The sequence below is a fragment of the Labrus mixtus genome, chromosome 17 (genome assembly GCF_963584025.1).
Source record: "Labrus mixtus chromosome 17, fLabMix1.1, whole genome shotgun sequence".
Classification (NCBI taxonomy): domain Eukaryota; kingdom Metazoa; phylum Chordata; class Actinopteri; order Labriformes; family Labridae; genus Labrus; species Labrus mixtus.
In genome coordinates this window covers 11,543,804-11,567,050 of record NC_083628.1, presented here as the reverse complement: position 1 = coordinate 11,567,050, position 23,247 = coordinate 11,543,804, and the positions used below count along the sequence as shown (strand labels likewise).

The 23,247-nt window shown below is 40.2% G+C and overlaps 1 protein-coding gene across 1 annotated transcript; it reads left to right on the top strand.

The window, feature by feature from the left end:
* The first annotated feature begins 1,032 nt into the window (after nucleotides 1–1,032).
* LOC132991921 (nipped-B-like protein B) lies at nucleotides 1,033–23,247 on the top strand. The gene is made up of 47 exons (XM_061060913.1): nucleotides 1,033–1,336; nucleotides 2,637–2,785; nucleotides 3,477–3,642; nucleotides 3,945–4,045; nucleotides 5,134–5,242; nucleotides 5,327–5,475; nucleotides 6,034–6,164; nucleotides 6,252–6,342; nucleotides 6,468–6,965; nucleotides 7,064–8,833; nucleotides 9,028–9,141; nucleotides 9,366–9,536; nucleotides 9,880–9,948; nucleotides 10,044–10,133; nucleotides 10,228–10,331; nucleotides 10,441–10,527; nucleotides 10,634–10,865; nucleotides 11,170–11,321; nucleotides 11,420–11,500; nucleotides 11,609–11,709; nucleotides 11,825–11,951; nucleotides 12,045–12,127; nucleotides 13,261–13,393; nucleotides 13,488–13,631; nucleotides 13,722–13,808; nucleotides 14,480–14,694; nucleotides 14,797–14,899; nucleotides 14,990–15,088; nucleotides 15,337–15,483; nucleotides 16,104–16,238; nucleotides 16,322–16,420; nucleotides 16,524–16,577; nucleotides 16,703–16,811; nucleotides 16,908–17,044; nucleotides 17,310–17,450; nucleotides 17,589–17,682; nucleotides 18,002–18,156; nucleotides 18,249–18,339; nucleotides 18,487–18,660; nucleotides 18,776–18,966; nucleotides 19,078–19,185; nucleotides 20,051–20,251; nucleotides 20,529–20,675; nucleotides 20,786–21,183; nucleotides 21,277–21,451; nucleotides 21,656–21,844; nucleotides 22,252–23,247. The coding sequence occupies exons 2-47, from the start codon at nucleotides 2,722–2,724 to the stop codon at nucleotides 22,603–22,605; spliced, it is 8,370 nt and encodes a 2,789-aa protein (XP_060916896.1). The 5' UTR covers nucleotides 1,033–1,336; nucleotides 2,637–2,721; the 3' UTR covers nucleotides 22,606–23,247.

Here is a 23,247-nt window from a genome sequence, read left to right as displayed (position 1 = left end):
AGACAGATCACCCCATTGTAAGGCTACTTCATAGTCTCTATCCAGGGAAAAAATGAAAGTTTAAGTGTATGTTTTCTTGCTCTTGATTAGGCATTTTCCCCCCACATTTGGTCATGCACTTGGACGGAACTGATGTGTTGGATATTCTCCTCTGATAGAATCAAAATGACTAAATCACGCTTCTGAATAGGGTTAAATGAACAAGCAGACAACCAGAATGAGACCAGATACACAGGGGGTGAAAACTTTGTCTGCGAAATATTGAATTTGTCCACAAGAGGGAGACCAATCCCTGTGTTTGAGTCTTCTTTGATGTGGTGGCAGTGGTTCATTTCATTCATATCATCAATGATAGAATTCATTAGTGGTTTATATATCAATGTATCTAGGCTACGTGTTTCGGCATGCCTGCATTTAAACATTCATAGGAGCAATTGAAAAAAAAAAAAAAAAAGAGCAGGGAATCTATGCAGCTTTACATGAAAATGGAAACGATCCTGGCAAGTTTACGAAGACTTCATCACCTGGCCGAAACCACATTGATAATAAAAAAAGTGGATGGCATGTAACCAGGAAAATAAATAGAAATTTGATTATTTGAAGAAACAATACAATGGCCAATTCCCATCATGTTCTTTAGCAATAGGTGTGGAAAGAAAGTACTTTCATTTTTTTTTTTTTATCATTTAATTATTATTATTTAATTTACTGTCATGCGAAAATGAATAATATCACTAAGGGATAAAAAAAACTATAACAGGAAACAAAAAATACCGAATTAAATGAAAGAGTCAGTTTTCACTCCGGCATTTGTTTACCTTTATTATCACACGGTAATAATGGTCATAACCGGTAAGCCCGGCTCCCCACCGGTTGAGGGAGTTATTGCTTTTATCGGTTCTTCCGGTCGGCATTTTGAAAGCGAGAGAGAGAGAGACAGAGACAGAGGGGTAGATATTGTGGACCCTCTGATATTTTTTTAAAGCCCTGTTTACCCGCACACATAACATCCAGCGTCTGAAAAAAAACCAAAAACAAAAATCGTCGCCTTGATAAGGTCGGTGTGTTTTAGGTTTTAGGGGGGGATGCTCTTCCACCTCCCAGCAGCCGATATGCTAACCGTGAGAAAGAAGAAAATCCCCCGAAGGGAATCACTGCCGTTGTGTTAGCTGATACTCCGAGGAGCTGTTTGAACAGCGGGACGGAGAGGGAGCTAGAGACTCTTCTTCCAGCTGCCATCCTACTCCTGCCCCTGCTCCTCCCCCTCCTCCTCCTCCTCCTCCTCCTCCTCCTCCTCCTTCACCAGAACCACTTCTCTTTCTCATCACATCCAGAGGTAAATAAGCCACATTCAACAATAACAACCTATTTCCAGATAAATTGTTTACCTTTCCCGGGGGGTGTTTCCGCAGCGTCAGGTAGACCCAGGGAGCCGTCGGGGCACCGCTAACGGGATTAGCCAAGAGGGGATAATTTTGATTTGTGATGGGGTCTTTGCTTTGTACCCCAGCCTCCCTGGCGTTCGGGTCGGGGGGTTACGCGTCCTTAGGCAAGTCCGAGGTCCACTTTGCGAGCTAAAGATGCGTCGAAGAAGGCCACAGCAAGTGTGAGTTGAAGAAAATAACCCACACACGACCTGTTCGGTGGAAATAGCGCCCGGAGTAGGAAGCTAACTGTGTTCGAAGCACTCCCGGTGATGCTAGCTCGGCAAGTTACACATATACCTTGTAAGTTAGCATACGTTAGCTAACACCTCCAGTTGTTGCTAGCCGGCTAAGCCTGAGTTGAATTTAGTCACTTTTAAAGACGATGTTGTGCTGTTCTTACGCTTAACTCTGCCTAGTGCTCCCTAAATGTAATAACTGAGTAACAATACAGTCATATCTGTTGTTGAGAGGGGCTAATGTCGCTATTATGGGTTAGGACAGCCCCGGAAACCCTAAAAGACTGTAAGGTTAACAAAAGAAAGAACTGGAGATGCAACTAGCTTTCATTGTTTTCTTTAATGTCTTCGTGTTTGGTTTCGTCGGTTCTCAGAGGGCGGAAATGTATGTTGTTAAACTAGTTAGCCGAGACACAAGGTTAGAGATAACACAAGAGTCACATAAAGAAACATAATGGTTGTAACTTTACATATCATGATTTATATCCGATAGCTGTTTTCTGCCACCTGAGTCTGTTTACAGTGCACGACATGACAAACTACACTAGTACGAGAGTTAAATTGGCAGATTTTTGTATTTATGATTCAGCATCAAATTTGTCATGTTAGACTTGAGCAGGTTGCATAATGTGAAGCTATAAAATATAAACAATGAAGGTCTTTGTTTACAGAATCAAAGAGACGACCACTGGATGACATGGTTTGGGCATCAGAAGCTGTATCAAATCAATAACTTATAGAGACATGCCCAGGCTTGCTACAGGACCAGTATAAGTTGTCTACGTCAGAATTGCATTATGTATGCAGTGTAATAATGCACACCTATGTTGTAGACATAGGGTTAAACCCTTTTCTAACAAGCAGTACTCTGCAATGATAACATGGAGAACACTTGGTTATTTAATAATACCTTGTTGACAGTGGACATTCTTTAAGAGTGTATTTTGCCACTTATTGTTTTGTGTCTCTGCAGCATGTCGGAGATGTGAGGAATAGGAAGAGATTGGTGATATTGAGCAGCCTGTGCATTGACACGACCTCTTCACCTCATCTTCAGCATGAATGGTGATATGCCTCATGTTCCCATCACTACTCTTGCTGGAATTGCTAGCCTGACAGATTGTAAGTGAAACAGCATGTCTCTTAATAGCCTAAACACTAACATTCTAATCAAGAAAGTTCAGGTTTTTGTAATTTGCCTCACTAGGCCAACCCTAGATGAAGTGGCATAGGACTTGCATTTGTAGGCTCAGATTCCCTAAAGACAGTATAAACTCTATATTCAATCTACTCTTAATATCCACAAGTATACTTTTATAGTTGAAGTTTGGGATTTTAAAAATTTGTACCCAAAGAAGTGGTAACTTGGAGGATCTTTCATCACTCATATACTGCCATATTTAAGGCCTTTTGACAGAAAGATAAACAATATGTTTTAGGTATTAGTTTCACATGATTTCTGTTGCCGTGTGAAATATGTATTATTATTATTATTATAAATGTAGTTAAAATTATGTTATGTCCAATACATGTAATCTAAGTTTGGATACATTTATTTAATTTGACCTGGAAAAAAATGAATATACTTACACTTAAGTTGAAAGAAAATAAAAAATACATGTTAAAAAACCATTGTATTATTGACAATTGGCATTATCAACAAGTAGAGCACCAGTTTCTTTATTCAAATAATACATTCTTACACATATTTCCAGCTACTAACCTTTTTTTAAGAACAGTTTGTTAAAATAAATTCAGTCCAGCTTCTTTTCATTCTGCACCCAACATGTCTTGTCTTTCAAACATCCTTCAGTGTTGAACCAGCTGCCCTTGCCCTCTCCTCTCCCTGCCACCACTGCTAAGAGCCTGCTCTACAATGGAAGGATCTCCGATGAGGTCAGCAGCCTCCTGGTGTGTCGGGACGAGAATCTAGTGACTCAGCTGGCACAAAGCCTCAACCAGGTCTCCACTGAACACATGTAAGTACAACTTACCAGTCACACCTAACTGAGAGTTCTTTGAAGAACTACAATTTAAGGACAGAAAACTTGTCAGTAGCTAACACAGTAGGTTTATTGTTATTAATATACGTGTAAATGTATACAGTGTGTTGCACGATTTGTTTTGAAAACACAATATAGTCACCACTTCAGCAGAAATAGCTTTCTGATGTTCTCGGTTGTTAAAATTACAAGGAAAAAGAATGCATTCATAAAAGCTGCATTTAGGTCAAATATTGCCTCCAATTTGACTGTGGACAATTGTTTTGTTTGCCTTTCAGAGAGTTGAAGGACAACTTGGGAAATGACGAACCTGAGGGTGAAATGCCAATGCTTCTACAAACATTGCTGTCAAGGAACCCCAAAATCTTCAGGGACAAAAGTATGCAAACACACTACCATGTTTGGGGTTGTAAGGGCAAGACAATGAGAATTGTACGGGCATCAGTGCATCCCTCACTGATTGAACTCTTTCTCTCAGTTCCATAACGTACCTTTTACCTGAGCACTTGTTCGGTCATATTCACTTCTACCGCCCAGTTTCACAACATTAGTTGTCCCAAGTAGTTATAATTAGAAATCAGCCGACCTAATCTTTTACAAGATCCAACATTTTTCAATATATATTTTCTTGGCTTACAAAGGGTGGCATGAGATTAACATTTAGGTTTTTTACTCTTTTGCTTGGGGATTATTTTGGCTCTTATCTGTGAATGGAGCAGGCAATGCAGAAGTGCAAAGACCAACTGAGTCTGTCCAAAGGTTGGCTTCAAAAACAAACTGGTTCAGAAATAATGGATTTTAAGTTGATAGCTAAATTCTTAATTAGCCCAAACTGTACAGGGGAGGAATTTTTTATAAGTTGTCTGTTATGATTTTCTTGCGCCTCATATTTGCATAATTAAGGGTGTGGCTGAGTTGACTGACAGGTTGACGCATTGTTGCTGTTTGCCAGGAGGCTTAGGGCCTGTACATTGTCTACACTGTGTTATGTGAAGATAGCATTTCCAACATGGCGACGACCATTGTTGGGCTTCAAATGCTTCATCAGAAACAAATGGGGGATATCACTGAGTCTACTTCCATGTTTCATATGCTGATAATCTATGGAATGGAGTCTGTACTGGCCATTACCATTTATTGTATCAGAAGAGCTAATGAGCAATATTAACACAAAACCAGTTGATGAGGGGCCTGTATGTTTTTAGCTTAGCTCAAATATAAGTGACGTGTGAAGACAGTTAACCCAGCTGTGTTTAATGTGAGAAAAAGAGACAGTTGATTTTACTAGTTGGTAGCTCATTTTCATGTATTTGATTTTTTGATCAACAAGTGTGTCCAGTGACCGTGATATCATACACCCTGTGTCTTTATATCTGAAGTGTCAGGTGTATGCTTTGCCTATATATCTGGTGATGTCGCTGTATATTATAACCTGAGCAACAGATTTATTTTGTCCTGATGTCTTAGGTGCACTGCAGCAACCATTGATACAACAGTATAAGGTGTCTCAGACTCAGGTGCATGGGAGTCCAGGATCTAACTACCAGCACACCACTGTCCCTCAAAGTCCCTCTGGGTAAGTCAGAACCAGAATTGTGTCAATAATGAAGAATAAGAAGTGTCTCCACATCTGTTAAGACCACTTCATCCTCTTTCACAGATGCTTTACATCCCAACAGTCTGGATCAGGCACTCGGTTCGTCACACAACAGAGCAGCCCTATACCCAGTCCTTATACCCCTCAGAGTCCTGCAGACTACATGCAGTACAACCCACCCAGTTATTCTCAACACCAACAAACTCAGCAAGGTGAGCAGACATTTAAGTCAGGAAAAATGTGCCATCAGCTACCCGTTTAACCTCTAGTAGGAATAGCAATCTGTAAATGTTCAATATCTAGAAATAAAAGAATTAGAATTAGAATTCATTTTCTATGCATTGGTGCTGTTGCTAGCTTAAATCAATAATGTTCTAAAAACTTCCAAGTAAAATGTTCCACAAGACAAGCACTTTCTACTGAATGCTTTTGTTGGTTGATTCATTATTTTAATAGATATGTTACTGAACTTTAGCCGTGAAGCACATAATTAAAGGTGGCTCTAAGAGGATTGTTCCTCGCTGAACATCAGATACACTCTAACCTTGAAATATTTTCATATCTTCAAATTCCTCCAACTCTTTTTTTAAGGAAAACAATACTCCTTATTGTAATGACACCAACTAAATGTTTTTGTATAAATGTAGCTGCCCACAAAAGATTGTTAACAATGCTTTGACTTTTAGACACATTTCTATGGCGATCTCTCAAATAATTAGAAAGACGGAACATGCGTAAACTGACCAATTTTGTTTTGCTCTCTGGTTTAGTTGCTAGTGTTGTGAGAAATATCCATCACAACAAGGTCTCTGGACAGCTGTCAAGTAATTCATCGCATCATAATGCTGAATTGGGCTCAGATGAAGACTACATGAACATGGCTCACAGACTGGGACATGAGGTAATACAGAGAATTAAGATATCCTGAACTGCACTTCCACAGATAATGACTCCTTAGAGTGCTAATAAATGTCTTCTCCACCAACAGGAGAATGACCCCTCCATGAGGGCCTCCAAGTTTCCAGTTAAATCACCACAGTCTGTGTGTTCCCCTGCTGGGAGTGAGGAGGCCGTGAAAAGTATGCTGCCTTTGCAATAAATCAGTTTTTATCATTTTATGCTTTAGAAATATTGCACGTTCATTCTTCACTAAGACTTATTATTTTGTGTGACATTGCCCTTTAATTCCTTTGTGTTTAAATAGGGTCCAGGCGTACCCTTATCATGGAGTCACCCCAACCTGATACGCCACCAGGTACAGCTCCAGACCTGCTCCTCACCTCTTCTGACCGCAAAAGAAAGCAGAAAGAAAAGAGTAAAGAAGAAAACAAGCAGATAGATAATAATGCTTCGTATGGCATTGTCAGTTCTCCAGTAAAAGACTCAGCGAGGCTGACTTTAAAACTGACACGAGTAAAGAGTCCAAACATGGATCCATCACATATCAACTTACACGAAACAGATTCAATGAATAACAACAATCAGTTGTCGAGAACCACCCAGGATTTGACGCATAAGTTAGGTGCTGAGGAGCAGGAGAACTGTCAGCAGGTTCATGTCCAGCAGAATTCCAAGGAGGTCGGAGTCATCGGTGGAGACGTGTTTGATGATGCTGAGATTGACACACTTGTAGAAATCGACAGAATAGAACGCGAGTCGGCAAGTGAGAGGGAAAGGTGGTCTAAAGAAGTCCAGGATAAAGGTATTTTGTGTTTGTTTTTACCTGTGCCACCATGTCTATTTTTATGGACCAGATCAGTTTGTGCTTATAGAAGGTCTAAGCTACATTTTTTATTGCAGATAAACCACTTAAGAAACGGAAGCAAGACTCGTATCCTTTGGAATCCGGAGCTGAGCCAACTGACGGGCCGACAGTAACAGGGGACAACACTGACAGCAAGCTGACACCCAAGAAGACAAATGCTGCAAGTAATGGTTCCAGTCGGCCTGCTTTGATGGTCAGCATTGATCTGCAACAAGCTGGCAGATTGATAAGACAGCCTGTAGTGGTCCTGGAACCCCAGCAGCTGTGTGAGGACCACCTCAAACGCATTAAGTTGAAGACTGATGGAAAGGTGGATACAGTTGTTGAAACCAGACCTGAGATCATCAAACAGCATGTTGACAAGCCGAAGAAAACTGGCTCAGACGGGCAACCAGAAACCCCTAAACAGAAGCAGGACGGCCGTCGTGAATCCAAACACAGACATGACGGCAAAACTGACAGCAGCAAAGGACACTCGGATGACAGACGGCCAGACACACCACGGCAGAGACACGAGAAGCATTCAGACTCAGGCCACAAAGAAGAAAAGAACCACATCAGTCACAGATCCAATGTCACTCAAACCAAGACTCCAAAAACCACAAAAGAGGTGGAGCGTAACTCAAGACAGGAGGAAGACAGAGCAAGAGATAAAGATAAAGATAGAGAAAAGGTTTCAGATAAAGATAGGGATATGGATAAGAATAGAGAAAAAGATAGAGATAGAGTTAAAGAAAGGGCTAAGGATAAGGATAGAGATAAAGATAAAGAAAGAAAAAGGGACAAAGACAGAGACAAAAACAGAGACAAAGAAAGGGACAGGGATAAAGACAGGGAAAGAAAAATCAAGACATTGTCAAGTGAAAACTGCAAAAGACACTCCCCTGACCTGAATAACAAACCTGACAGCGCTAGAATAAAGCAAGATGGAAGCAGAAAATCCAATGACCTCAATGGACGACAGAGGACAGACGGTTCTAGCCTTCAAAATGCCCACCACAAGGATGAGATGAAGAGTGGTGAAGGTCAAGTAAGCTGCCAAGCGGGAAGCAAGCAGCAGTCTATGGAGACAAAAGCTAGTGAGTTCCCATCATACCTGCTGGGTGACAAGAAAGGAAGTCTGAAGAACTTCGTGATTCCTAAATTGAGCCGGGATGGGAAGGATTCTCAACATCCAAGCAAAGTGAAAGATGTCTTTTCTGAGTCCCATCCAAGTAAAGTGAAAGATGTCTTTTCTGAGTCCCATCCAAGTAAAGTGAAAGATGTCTTTTCTGAGTCCCATCCAAGCAAAGTAAAAGATGTCTTTTCTGAGTCCCATCCAAGTAAAGTGAAAGATGTCTTTTCTGAGTCCCATCTAAGCAAAGTGAAAGATGTCTTTTCTGAGTCCCATCCAAGTAAAGTGAAAGATGTGTTTTCTGAGTCCCATCCAAGCAAAGTAAAAGATGTCTTTTCTGAGTCCCATCTAAGCAAAGTGAAAGATGTCTTTACTGAGTCCCATCCAAGCAAAGTGAAAGATGTCTTTACTGAGCCCCATCCAAGCAAAGTGAAAGATGTCTTTACTGAGCCCCATCCAAGCAAAGTGAAAGATGTCTTTACTGAGCCCCATCCAAGCAAACTAAAAGATGTCTTTAATGAGCCCCGAGTCAGGCTTGAGAGAGTGTCATTGATAAAGAACTTAAGCAAAGCAGCAAAGCCTGTTGTTGTGGTTAAGAAACTCAGTATCGACGAGGTGAAAACCATCATTAAGGAAAGCAGGAACGCTCAGAGATCCAGGAACTGGTCCTCATCTGACAAATCAGGGAGAGGTATGATAAACTTTGTTTATTGAACATGTACACAAAATGGTTGGGGACGGATGCATTAATGTGCTTTATCTCAACCAACCAGCATCTCAACAAATATTATCAAAACAGCCCTTGATCCAAAATAATTAACTGTTTCTTTTTTAGTTGTGTCCATTACTCCCTGCTGAAATTTTACTCACTTCTTGTGCTTGCAGAGATGTCTCTTCATGAGAAGACAAACAAGAGAATGCACAGCATGATCAGTAAGAAATCCAAGTACGCTGAGGTGGACTCAGATGAAGATGGCGAAGAAGACTCTGGTGATGAGTGTCAGTTTCTGAAGCTAAAATACCACAATATTCACACACACCCACACCCACACACACACACACACACACACATGCACACACCAGTACACACACACACACCAGTACTATAAAATCTGTCTCCATGTTTGGCAGAAAATAGCTTTACCCAGAATGGGGAAAAAATTTAAATAAATAAAAAATGCTGCTAATATTGTTTAAATTCATAGTCTCTGTTACTGTTACAGCTACAAGGAAAAAGCACAAGAAACATCATGACAAGACTTGGAAGTGCGAAGAGAAGAGAGGTTCAGCAGATCATCGTCACCATAATGCTCGCCGGGGGTCAGGTGGCCGTCACCGTGACTTGAGCTCTGATAATTCGGATGGCGGTTCTCCTCCTCCAAACCTGAGTGATGGTGAGGCTTTGCTGAGCTTTCCAGTGGACATAGGCATAATAGAAGGGAATAAATGTTGCAAACAGTGCAGAGCGTATTTCCATATTTTTTTCTATTACTATAAAAGGTTGATTTTTAGAGATCTAAATTAATCGATAACCTTAAACGATTTATACATTACATAGTGGTTTTCTTGCTGCTGGTGACTGTCGTTCAAACAGCTGCCATTTGAACCGGGGATCAACCAAGCCAATTCCCTGGATAATTGAATTACTACTCCGGTCGCTCTCTATTCAAATTCAGTGATTGAGCTTAAGTTGCTGCTTTCTTTGACTAATGTTGTCATGCTTGTCTCTCTGTTCAGTTGCCAAAAAATTGAAGAAACAGAAACAGAAAAACAAAAAGTCGTACGAGTCCAAACTGTCACACGAAGGTATTGTTTTTCCACTTTTTATGTTTTTAAAGATTTTAATGAATTTGACATGAATTCACATTTGACTAATATTTATGTCGACATCCCTTTAACAGAGATAATGGACTCCTCCACATTTAAGAGATTCACTGCCAGTGTGGACAACATTCTTGAGAGCCTTGAAGATGTGGACCTCACTAATGCAGGTAAACATCAAGTGGTGCACAAAGTCAGGTGTTCTTGACCTTCATTTATTGTTGCCTGCTGAGTTGTAAACATACAATCTATGCCCTTAAACAGATGATGATGATGAGATACCTGAAGAGCTCTTACTTGGAAAGCACCAACTGAGCGAGTTGGGCAGCGATTCGGCTAAGCTGAAAGCTATGGGCGCCTTTAACAAGGTAAGAAGAACATGTCACTGCAGGTTAATACACAATATTAAGTTGTTTAAAAACTGTAAATACACAGCTGCATTGTTATGAAACATACTGTCCATTCTTTGATCCACAGTTCCCCTCTGACAAACTGGTTAAAATCCTGAATATCCTGGAGAAAAACATTCAGGACAGTGTCAAACTTTCCACATTAATGAATCATGTAAGTGGTCAGGGCGATGTTATGTTTTTACCAAAGAGAGTGATTATGATTTCTTATGCAGGTTTAGTTGTAATATGAGTTATTGTTTTTTTTCACACATTTGTAGGGTAATGATTCAATGGATGAGGAGCGTCTGTGGCGTGACCTCATCATGGAGAGGGTGACCAAATCTGCTGATGCCTGTCTGACTGCCCTCAACATTATGACATCTCCAAAAATGCCAAAGGCTGTCTATATAGAGGACGTGATCGAGAGGGTGTTGCAGTACACCAAGTACCATCTGCAAAACTCTTTGTACCCGCAGTATGACCCGGTCTACAGAGTGGGTCCCCATGGAGGTTTGTTTTGTTTATTTCTACAGGAAAAAAATCTAGATATCCCAGAGCTATTTTTATGTGCTGAGAGTTAATCTATTTGCAAGCTGGTTAGGACATCTTGGAGTTATGCTATGAAAATCACCACGAAAATTAAGTTATGGTCCAAGACTTGAAGCAGTTGCGATACCTTTAGAGATTTTTGAAGACAAAAGTTTACTCTTAACCATAAATCCCTAAAGACAATTCCTGTTTGACCTGCAAACCCTAGTGGTTTAAATATCTTATAAACTGGTTATTTTCCATTCTTTCTTTCTTTCTTTCTTAGGTGGCTTGCATACTTCAAAATCCAAGAGAGCAAAAACCTCCACCCACAAACAGAAGGTGGTAGTCATGCTCTACAACAAAGTGTGTGATATTGTCAGCAACATGGCCGAGCTCCTGGAGATCCAGCTGCTGACAGACACCACTATTCTCCAGGTGAGACTGGCCTGACATACTTTCAACTTCTAAACACAGCTTCATTTGACTGTGAAGATTCTAACACACTACACTGCCTTTGTGTCTGTGTCTTTTAGGTGTCCACTCTGGGTATCACACCATTTTTTGTGGAGAATGTCAGTGAACTGCAGTTATGTGCCATCACACTAGTAACAGCTGTAAGTCTACTATGGCATGCAGTTTTCATTTTGGGTCCGGGAGATGTATTTAAGTGCTGCTTTATTTATTTCATGTATGCATCTACTCTCCATTTAACTCTTCCACAGGTGTTCTCACGATACGAGAAGCACAGGCAGCTCATTCTTGAAGAGATCTTCACCTCCCTGGCTAGACTGCCTACAAGTAAACGCAGCCTCAGGAACTTCAGGTAACCTAAACAAGAGTGAATATCTGTCAAGTTATATCAAAAGAGAAGTTGATCATTCATTCCCTCTGCCATTTTCTGTAAAAAATAAGGAACCTCATGTCTCCTATTTCCCCAGGCTGAACAGCAATGATTCCGATGGAGAGCCCTTGTATATCCAGATGGTGACAGCACTGGTTTTTCAGCTCATCCAGTGTGTGGTAAACTTCCCAGAGAGGGACTCCGATGATGAGCATAGTAAAAAGGTAACTAACAAATTCAACTTATATTAAAACATGTTTATCTCTGGTGTTTTTGATTGATCCTTGTTTTACATTTTGGATTTTTTTCCCTCAAAGGTGGACAGAGACGTTCTAATCACAAACTCTTATGAAACAGCCATGAGGACGGCTCAGAACTTCCTATCAGTGTTTCTCAAGAAGTAAGTTTAGGTTCTAATCCTCACTTCACAACACAGCATGTTTGTTTTGTCTCACTTAAACCAGGTCAAACCATAATCTATAGATTTGTGACCCATGTGACCCGGGCCCTTTTTTTTAAAGGTCCCATATTATGCTTTTTCTGGTTTTATATGTCCTTTAGTGTGTTTTCCAAGTGTCCTGTGCATGTTTAGGCACATCTATGTGCAAAAATTCAAAGTCTGCGGAAACACGGCTTCTCCTACCTCCTCCTGTTAGCTGTAGCATTAGCCGCATGTAACGCTCGGTTCTAGCCCCCCTCGATAAAAAATTGTCAGTGCGCCGTCATTGTCAGTGTGAGATCACTGATCTAAGTCCATTGGCTCGTTGTGGCAAGCCCTGCAGCTCATGTTGAAATTTCCGAGACGCGTGCTGAGCAACTGACCAATAACGCCAGAGCGGATCGGCACACCAATCAGAGCAGACTTGGCCCACGTGGGGTCTAACAGTGTGGGCTCAACAGAGTGTAGCTGACAGACTCAGAGCGTAGAGGGAGCAAGGAGGAGCAGTACATGAAAACAGACACTTTTTTCGGACTTTAGCTATTGTGAACATACAAAAGTAGGTACATAGATTAAATATACAAACCCCAAAAAGGGCATAATATGGGCTCTTTAACACTTTTTGTGGTCCTGATGACTAACCGGTACAAAAAGTTTTGGAACTACTTCAGTAGATAGATTCAGCCCGCAGCAACATGACACCCTGTGTAACATGGGAGTTGCCGGGAACACTGCTACCTCGATGGATTATGTTGTTTGGATTATTTTGTGACTTTGTGTTTTAAATTGTTAGCCCAGCTACTAGGCAATATTCGTGCAAAACGCAATCAAATTAAGGCATCAGTAGACCAGCAACCTCTGTGTTCTGTCAGGTATAAATAACTGTTTTTATTGATAGAGTCTATAAGCTTCTGAGAGCGATATAACAACTGTCTATGGTTTAACAAAAAAAAAGGCATTTTGCTCTTAAACAAAACGCTCTTATCGCTGTAGGAATCTTCTATAAAAACGGTCTGTAACTGATTCAATGCTTTATAATCAATGATACTGCATGATAAAATGTATTTAAAGTTAGTTTTCTTCTTGTTTGTAAGGTGTGGCAGTAAGCAGGGAGAGGAAGACTACAGGCCACTGTTTGAAAACTTTGTTCATGACCTGCTGTCTACAGTCAACAAGCCTGAATGGCCCGCTGCAGAACTACTGCTCAGTTTACTGGGCCGGCTGTTGGTGAGTAGCATCATTCCTTAACAAAAATGCATCCCTCAGCATCTGTCCAATAGATTTCCAAATGATTTCTTTCTCTCCACCTTCTGTGCTCCAGGTGCACCAGTTCAGTAACAAGCAGACAGAGATGGCACTCAGGGTGGCATCTCTCGACTACCTCGGCACTGTCGCTTCCCGCCTGCGTAAAGATGCTGTCACAAGCAAGATGGACCAAAAGGCTGTTGACCGCATCCTTAGAGAGGTAGACTACATAATTATGAAATTGTAAATTACAATCAACCATGGCATTGAACTGCTTTTGAGATGCTCCTGGGTATTGATCTCCTCACAGACTCCAGGCGATGATGAGACCCAACAACTCCAGAAGGCTTTGCTAGACTATCTAGATCAGAACATTGAAACAGATCCAGCTCTAGTGGTGAGTGATTTATTAGAATACACTAAGTCACATTAATGATTCTTAAAGGCTTTATATGCGATTTTTTGAACAAGCAGATGTCGCCCTTGTGCACCAGCATGAAACCAAAACAACTCGTGCTGCATTGTTGTGTTAGCATGCTAATGCTAGCGATCTTTATTAAGCTCGTATCTTCACACTGCATGTAAATTTACCCGAAATGACCGGAAAAAAACGCTTACGTGATCTAAAAACGCTTACGTGACATTCAGTTAAGCAGTAGGTACAGTATGTTATTCTTCTTTTCTCTAGTCCCTCAATTAAACAACTTTTATAAGTGAGGGGATGAGCCAGCTGGCCGTCCGTCCTGGCGATGTAAACAAACCGAAGATAGGACTCGGAAAACTCGGAAAACATCACAGACAGTGGGACGCGGGTGTTACACCCATTGTAGACAGTCATGACTCAGAGTTATTTTCAGAGGATATACTTGATTTCTATTACATCTAAGTGTGAAAAATATGAAGCCTTTAAAGGACTGTACACATTTTTACTTATACTCATTTTACTTTAAGTTTTTAAATGGTTAGACACAGAAAATTAAACATGTGTCAAAGTGATATTTTTCTCAGTTGTATGCCTTTAAATGTTCTGCATTTTTCCTCACATACCTATATCTTTGTTTCATATAGTTTGCCAGGAGGTTTTATATTGCCCAGTGGTACCGGGACACTACAAGTGAGGCAGATAAAGCCATAAAGTCTCAAAATGATGATGAGGACGTAAGAGGTCGACATCACTCCCATGATGTGGACTCAACTGCAGAGATCATGCAGAAGGCCGAGACACGAAAGAAATTCCTCCGCAAGATCATCAGGACACATCCATCCCAGTTCAGATCTCTGAAGTATGAACTACTTTACTGTGAACCACTGTACTTGTTTTTTTTTTACACTGTATAACTTTTTGAACAGTCGTGGTCTGACATGGGCTTCTTCTTTTCTTCCAGATTAAACTCGGACACGGTGGACTATGAGGACTCCTGTCTGATTGTCAGATACCTGGCCTCCATGAGGCCCTTTTCACAGAGCTTTGATATTTATTTATCACAGGTAAGAATATTCAATCTCAGTAAATGCGAGTTAGACATTGTATTTTGTTGGCGGTCACTATTTATTTCTCATATTGTCTCCCTTGCATAGATTCTGAGAGTGCTGGGTGAGAGTGCCATTGCAGTCAGAACTAAAGCCATGAAGTGTCTGTCGGAAGTAGTAGCTGTCGATCCAAGTATTTTGGGACGGGTATGTCATCCAGTATTGGCTGCTACACATCTCTAAGACTATTTGATTTATAGATGACCCCCATTGTTTTCTTTACATTACAAAAATGTCTTTTTAAAAAAAAATGTTTTTAAATTCTAACAGGAGATTCAGTTTTATGATACCCTTTGGGCATTACCAACCATATGTTGGTTGATATAACAGTTTATCACAGCCTAACAAACAGTAAGATTTATCTATCTAACTCATGTCCCCTTCCTTATTCCCAGTTGGACATGCAGCGTGGGGTTCACTGTCGCCTCATGGACAACTCCACCAGTGTGCGAGAGGCTGCTGTGGAGCTCCTTGGTCGTTTTGTGCTAAGTCGCCCAGAGCTCATTGAGCAGTATTATGACATGCTCATAGAAAGAATATTGGTAAGTGTTTATGGTTCCCTTTTAAACATTTTATTGCCCTGATTTTCAGGATTAAATAGATGTTTCCACATCCACTGTCCTCTCTTGAGTTTGTACAAAGTAATTGGCCAAGTGGAACTTTGTCATGGACTTGAGCAAACTCTGACCCAAGAGTTCATTTATAGTGCTAAAGGTCAGCTGAGGTAAAATCGTGTTTTTCCCCACACTGCCACCTAAAGCCCAAATTATGAACTGCAACCATTTCAATTTTGAATTTGAAATTTTGTTCCAAATTCCCTCACTGTTAAGGAGCTTTTTCTTTTTTTTTTTTTACATTTGTTGAAGGACTGTTGACATGAAGAAAACAATAAATAAATAAAATGACAGAAGAAGAAAGAAAAAAAGCCTTATTAATCACTTATTAAGCCCGTCCATCTATCTTATGACTTGTTGAATGATACTTTTAAGATGTAGATCTCTCTTGCTGGTGTTTCCTAAGTTACCTTGCCCCAGCTTAGAGCAACTTGGTTGAAGCCCCCCCCCCCCCAAATTCAACTTTATGGGGTACTTAATTTTCAAATGAATAATGACTAAAAAGGCACTTATATAATCATCTGTGTGTCCTTTTTTTCATTAAACAGGACACAGGTATTAGTGTAAGAAAGAGGGTCATTAAGATCTTAAGGGATATTTGCCTGGAGCAGCCGGACTTCCACAAGATCACTGAGATGTGTGTCAGGATGATCCGAAGGGTCAATGATGAAGAGGGGATCAAGGTTTGTTTTGTTTTATTTTATTCATGAATGGCGTTTGTAGTTTTATGCACAGTTTGAATACATAAAAAAATGTGTCTTTGCAGAAACTGGTGAATGAAACATTCCAAAAGCTCTGGTTCACCCCCACACCGGGTCACGACAAAGATGCCATGACCCGAAAAATCCTGAACATCACAGATGTTGTAAGTACAGTTTTCTGGCAATGTAGTGTATGTAACAAAAATATTATAAAATAAAAAATGTTTTCCATAATCTGACTAATGTCATACTTTGATTTTATTCCAGGTGTCAGCATGTAAAGATACCGGTTATGACTGGTTTGAGCAGCTTCTCACAAATGTGAGTTGTTAACTTTGTGTGTTTCTTTAAATATCTCAGGAGCAGCTCCTATCTTTATGAAAGCTGCTGTAGGAACATTTTAACTAGAATCTAACCTGACTTCTGTATGTTTGTAAACTGTTCAGCTGCTGAAATCAGAGGAGCAAGCTTCATACAAACCTGCTAAGAAGGCCTGTGTTCAGCTGGTGGACAATTTAGTGGAACACATACTGAAACACGAGGAGTCGCTTGCAGGTAATTTAAGAAAGGCAATATTATGTTTGCTTACAATATTTTAGTTAATATTGTATGCTGTGACAGATGTAACTTTTTACTCTGTTTGTATTTCAGACTGCGAAGACAAAGGGGTGAACTCAGGTCGTCTGGTATCATGCATCACCACGCTCTTCTTGTTCAGCAAGATCAGAGCACATTTGATGGTCAAACATGCCATGACTATGCAGCCCTACTTGACCACCAAGTGCAATGTAAGTACATCAGTTCCGATCAGTATAAGCCTGCTTCAGAGTATGAGAACTCACTCTTTGAGGCTGGTGCCTACAGGATATGAAATTAACTACACAAAATGTAATGTTGTGTTGTAGTGCCATCTAGTGGCAGCTAAATGGAAACACGTGTTCAGCACAGAGAATATCACATTTTGGAGCTGAGAAAAAGGTTACAGGTAATGAACGTTTTTTATTTTTTAGCTCAGCTTTAAACTGTTTTTTTTTTTATGTGTCAACATTTCAGACTCAGAATGACTTCATGGTGATATGTAACGTGGCAAAGATTCTGGAGCTTGTTGTGCCTCTGATGGAGCACCCAAGTGAGACTTTCCTTACCACCATAGAAGAAGACCTGATGAAGCTCATCATCAAACACGGCATGACGGTAGGGTCATAGAAAGCCCACAGCTGTACAGATGGATCTAAAAATAATATAAACCAAAAGAAACTACAGACAGCGAAACTACGGGCCTAAAGATAGATATTTGATTTAATCATGTTATGTTTTGTGTCCTGTGATCAGGTTGTCCAACACTGTGTTAGCTGTCTCGGTGCAGTTGTGAATAAGGTCACACACAACTACAAGTTTGTCTGGGCTTGTTTCAACCGGTACTACGGTAAGTCACAGATATTATTATTAATTTCCAAAAATTGGCTTTGATTAATTACTGTATTTATAAAGCACTTTTAAAAAGACATGTTACAAAGAGTTTTACAATTATAACAAGCACAAAAAGAGGGGGAAAAACCATATGACAAATAATAACACATCATTTTTCTTCTAGATTGTAACATAGATTTTACCAACTATCCTAATAAACCATAAAATGAAAAACATGGTACATTTTTTATAGCAGGCTTGTAATGGATAACCTTTAAATTTAAGGCTGCATTTTAAGCACACACTCATTTCCTCTTCTCACATCCATTTTGTAGGAGCTCTGGCAAAACTGAAAACACAGCACCAAGAGGACCCCAACAGCTCCACTCTGGCTACTAACAAACCCACTCTCCTGCGCTCACTGTTTACCGTGGGGGCTCTCTGTCGACACTTTGATTTTGACCAGGAGGAGTTTAAGGGGGCCAGCAAGGTAAACACCAACAATCTGCTCAAGCTGCTGTGACTGTGCAGACAAACTGTCGAACCTGTTTTGACTTGCTATCTCCTCTTGTGTTTTTTTAGATTGTCATCAAGGACAAGGTTTTGGAGCTTCTGTTGTACTTCACCACTCATGAAGATGAGGAGGTCCAGATCAAGGCCATCATAGGTCTAGGTATATTGCACCCCTTGTTATAGCTGTGTTTAAACTATTATTTATTGGTTAAAGCTCACTTGTTCTTTATATTTCCCTGTCTTTGACACAAGTTTCCTCAGCATTGACTGATTTAACCTTAATTTAAATCATTTCCATTATCTCAAGGCTTCCAGTTCATCATGCACCCAGAGCTCATGTTTGTGCAGGATGTGAAGGTTCTCTATAATGGCAACTTGTCAGATGAGAGCAGTTCAGTCAATCTGAAGATCCAGGTGTTAAAAAACCTGCAGTGTTACTTGCAAGAGGAGGACTCTCGAATGCAGGAGGCTGACCGTGAATGTAAGTTTAACAATCAACATGTATTGTTTTACTGAGATGCATGCGAATACACCTGTGTGTCAGGTATCAACATTGATCAGGATGGAGCTGATGTCTTTTTTTTTTTTCTTAACAGGGAAGAAGCAAGCCAAGCAGGAGGATCTCAAAGAATTGGGGGATGTTGCATCAGGAATGAGCAGCTCCATCATGCAGATTTACCTGAAGCAGGTGTTGGAGTCTTTCTTCCACTCACAGTCTACTGTGCGACACTTTGGCCTAAGTGTAATTACACTGACTCTCAGCCAAGGTCTCATCCACCCTGTTCAGGTATGTTACATGCTCAGAATGAGTGTCACACAAGTCTCAAAAATACAGTCCCTCTAACAAGCTGCATTCTCTCCTGATTCAGATTCAGAACAATTGTTTATTTCTGTTTAGTGTGTGCCCTACTTGATTGCCATGGGGACAGACCCTGAGCCAACCATGAAGAATAAGGCCGATCAGCAACTGGTGGAGATTGACAAGAAATATACAGGCTTCATTCATGTGAGTGTTTCGCCACACTCAACACTGAACACTACATGGAAGAAACAGGCACACTCAAAAAAAACTGTTGTATTTCTTTATTAACACGCTTTGTTTCATAAATTAAAACAAACAGACTCTCTGCACGTCCAGTAGAGTACTGCAGTCCAATCTTTGATCAAAGACTTTGCAGGTCTTATAACTACTGGTCAAAAAAAGAGTCCATTCTGATGTCCTTGTTTACGTTTATTCTTCATTGAAGACAAATGGATCACTGTGAAAACTAGAAAAGAACAAGACAATATACAGGTTAAGCTCCAGTTTAACATGACATGACCTGCTGTATAGTCACATTACCTGGTTCAAACTTTATTGACCAGGACAACGTAACAAGGAGAAAATAATCCTGACTGTTTTAGGATTGCTTATAAAAAACAGTTTAGCAATTATCATAGGAAAAAGTCAGGCTTAATAACTTCCCTGTGTTGTCATGTCAACATATCCATTCTGTGAAAGCCACAGATATTATTATTCATTTCCAAAAAATGGCTTTGATTAATTACTGTATTTTTTAAAAAGACATGTTACAAAGTGCTTTACAATTATAACAAGCAAAAAAATAGGCGGGGGAAACCATATGACAAATAATAACACAAATGATTTGTCAAATAAACAGCCATTTGAAATGATAAAAGTGAGTTATAAGAAGCGATAGATGAACAGATGACTTTTTCTAAGTCACCAGGAGAAAGGAATGACCTGATTTGAGTTAGTTGTCTTAGTTGAGCAAAGCAGGACTAAATCACTTTGGTCACCTGGGAATCAAAAGAAGTGTTGTCAACGTATCTGTGTACTAGCTGACTTCTTTGTCTCTGTGTATTCACAGATGAAGGCTGTAGCAGGACTGAAGATGTCTTACCAGGTGCAACAGGCCATAAATGGATCCAAAGGCAAAGTTGTTCGAGGTTTTCGCCCTGAAGACTCAGACGCTGCACTTTGCTCTCATCTCTACTCTTTGGTCCGTGGGAACCGACAACACAGGCGGGCATTCCTCATTTCCCTTCTCAACCTGTTTGATGACAGCTCTGTAAGTGCAACTCTCCCCCACATTTGTTTCATTGTCATTGTGTTTCTTATATTTTTACATTTTTACATTTTATTATACATCGTAATAGCTTCCATATTGTATTATTGACGTTCTTGCTATTTTCACGTTATTTACTTTAACTGTTTTTTGCACCAATACACCAAGTCAAAAACCGATTCTGATAACTTATCTTCTCATTCTATACGTTTAAACATCTAAATTACTGCTTGTGAATGGTTTGTTTTAGTAATGATGCTCTACTATTTTTCTTTTTCAGAAAACAGAGGTGAACATGCTGTTGTTCATAGCAGACAACCTGGCCTGCTTCCCGTACCAGACCCAGGAGGAGCCTCTTTTCATCATGCATCATGTAGATATTACTCTGTCCGTCTCTGGTAGCAACCTGCTCCAGTCTTTCAAGGAGGTGAGAAGCTTTGTTTGTGTAAAAATTAAGATGTTTTGTATCATGAAATTGTGTTTTACGTCCATTCTATATCTGGTCTGTGTTTACATTTATTTATTTTATCTGTGTAGTCTTTGAGGAAAGGACCCGTGCAGCAGGAAAAGAAAATGAAGACAAAGAAGAAGAAAAAGAACAAGAAGAAGAAGAAGAAGAAGAAGAAGCAATCTCATAGGAGGAAACACAGCTCTGATGATGAGGATGATGAGGAGAGCAGTAGCAGCTCCAGCAGCAGCAGCAGCAGCAGCAGTAGCAGCAGTAGTAGCAGTGAGGAGGAGGAGGTGGTGGTCGAAAAGAAAAAGAAATCTGGGGCTGCTGATTCTGACTCTGACCTGGATGATGAGGAAGCAGTGATGCTCCGTCTTCCTGAAAACCCGGTCCCTCTGCTGGACTTTGCCAGTGCTTCGCAGGGAATTCTGCTGCTGCTGGTGCTCAAACAGCATCTGAAGAATCTGTACGGCTTCTCAGACAGGTAGGCCAAGTCGAATGTGAGAGTTTTGACTCCTTTCATTAGTAGTGCAGTTGTTTGCATGACTGAACTGACCTCTATCTTGTTTATTCACAGCAAAATCCAGAAATACTCACCAACCGAGTCTGCTAAAGTGTATGACAAAACAGTGAACAGGAAATCTAAGGTGCACTTCAATCCTCGTCAGACACTGGAGTACCTGAAGAGCGATTTATCGAACATGGAGCTCAGTCGCGATACCAAGAGGAATATTGTGAAACAGTATTTGGACGTAAGCATTCAGGGCTTCTGCTTTAGTTTATTCATGTGTTATTTCTGTCCCTGAAATTAAAATAAAGAAATTGGTCTAAAAGCCACTGAGCTATATCTGCTAAATGAAATGTTTGTTATTTAGCAGAGAAATATCTAAATATTGGCTGGGAATATTCACATAAAAAACTCTTGAACTGAAGCTCCTCCTGTTATTATCACTTAGTTCAAGGTTCTGATGGAGCACTTGGACCGTGAAGAAGAAGACGAACAGGGTGAAGCAAGTGCCAATGCCAGAAACAAAGCCATTACTTCACTGCTGAAGGGCCCCAAGTCCTTGAACCACAACCACAATAATCACGCAGCTCCAGTGGAGACTGATGATGAGGAGAGTGAGGACGAGGAGCCCCCTGCGGTAAGAATCTATAACTGTTTCGGCAGTTATAACCCAAAAGGTTTCAATGTTAACCTTAAAAAAACGGTTTAGAAACTGGTTACACTGTGCATTATCGAGTTTATGTAGACCTCCCAATAGTAATAAAAATACTGCTATTACATACATTTAAAATGTGTGTAACTTTGAGTTATGCATCTCATACATTTTGAATGATTCCACACTCTGTACTTACCAAGGGTTGTTTAAAACCTTTTAAAATATATATAGTGTGCAATAAGTTTGCATCAATTGGGTACACAACATATGCAATAGTTCGCCTCATACTTTGGAAAGCAGAAATTGTTTGTTGGGCTTCACGGATGCTTCCCGTGTATATAAAAAAAAGTTTGTTCATGACGGAGACTCTCTGCTTCTTCTTTCTGCAGCGGAAACCAAAAAAGGGTGGGGATTCTGCCGAGGATTCAGGTCACATGAACGAGAAAGTGGAGGCCATGGACGTCATTGCCATCTGCCGTCCCAAATACAAAGACAGACCACAGATTGCCAAGGTCATCCAGAAGACCAAAAATGGCTACAGTATACACTGGATGACTGGAACTTACTCTGGGCCCTGGACTGTGGCAAAGAAACGGGACGGTCGCAAAAAGGTGCCTTGGGTTGACACTATCAAGGAGTCAGACATTATTTACAAGAAAATCTCCTTGACGAGTGGACAGAAGTTGTCGAACAAAGTGGCACAGACGTTACGGGCTCTTTATGCTGCTAAAGAGGGGAATTAGAGTTAAACGACTGAAATATCTCAGATGGAAACCCCAGCCCAAATCTATGGGGATCTGATATGTTACAGAGAGAAAATGAAGCCTGTTTAGATTTGAGAAGTATTGTGAACACTGGTCTGTTTGAATACAGACATGTTTAACTTTAACACGAGAAAAAAAGAAGGAAATGTTTGGGGGGAAAACATTGTGTGGGAATTCCTTCGCTGTTGTGCAGCAACTTTGTTGTTTGATTTTTACTCCCACTGTATCATAGTTTAACTACACACATGTTTATATCTGAACATAATTCTGTAAAAAGTAAACTGAATGTTGGAAATTAGTGTATGATGTTCTTAATAAAGTGTTTTCGGAGTTTAAACTAGCACCAGCTGGTTGTATTCACTTGACCTGAGCTCCAACAACTATTAATCTTCTTTCCTTTTCTTGTTCAATACATTTTGTTGTTCACCAACACTGTGTAACGGAGTATCTTTGATATAATTTATTTATGTTAAGAGCAGTGCAGTATCTGTGCCTATATGCAGGGGAAGTTGTTTTTAATAATAGATTTTGATGTTATAGAACACAGAACAAGAAAAAAAAGTGATTCACCGCTCTTCTGTTTCAACAAATACTGCAATAAATTTTCCTATGTCTTTGTTA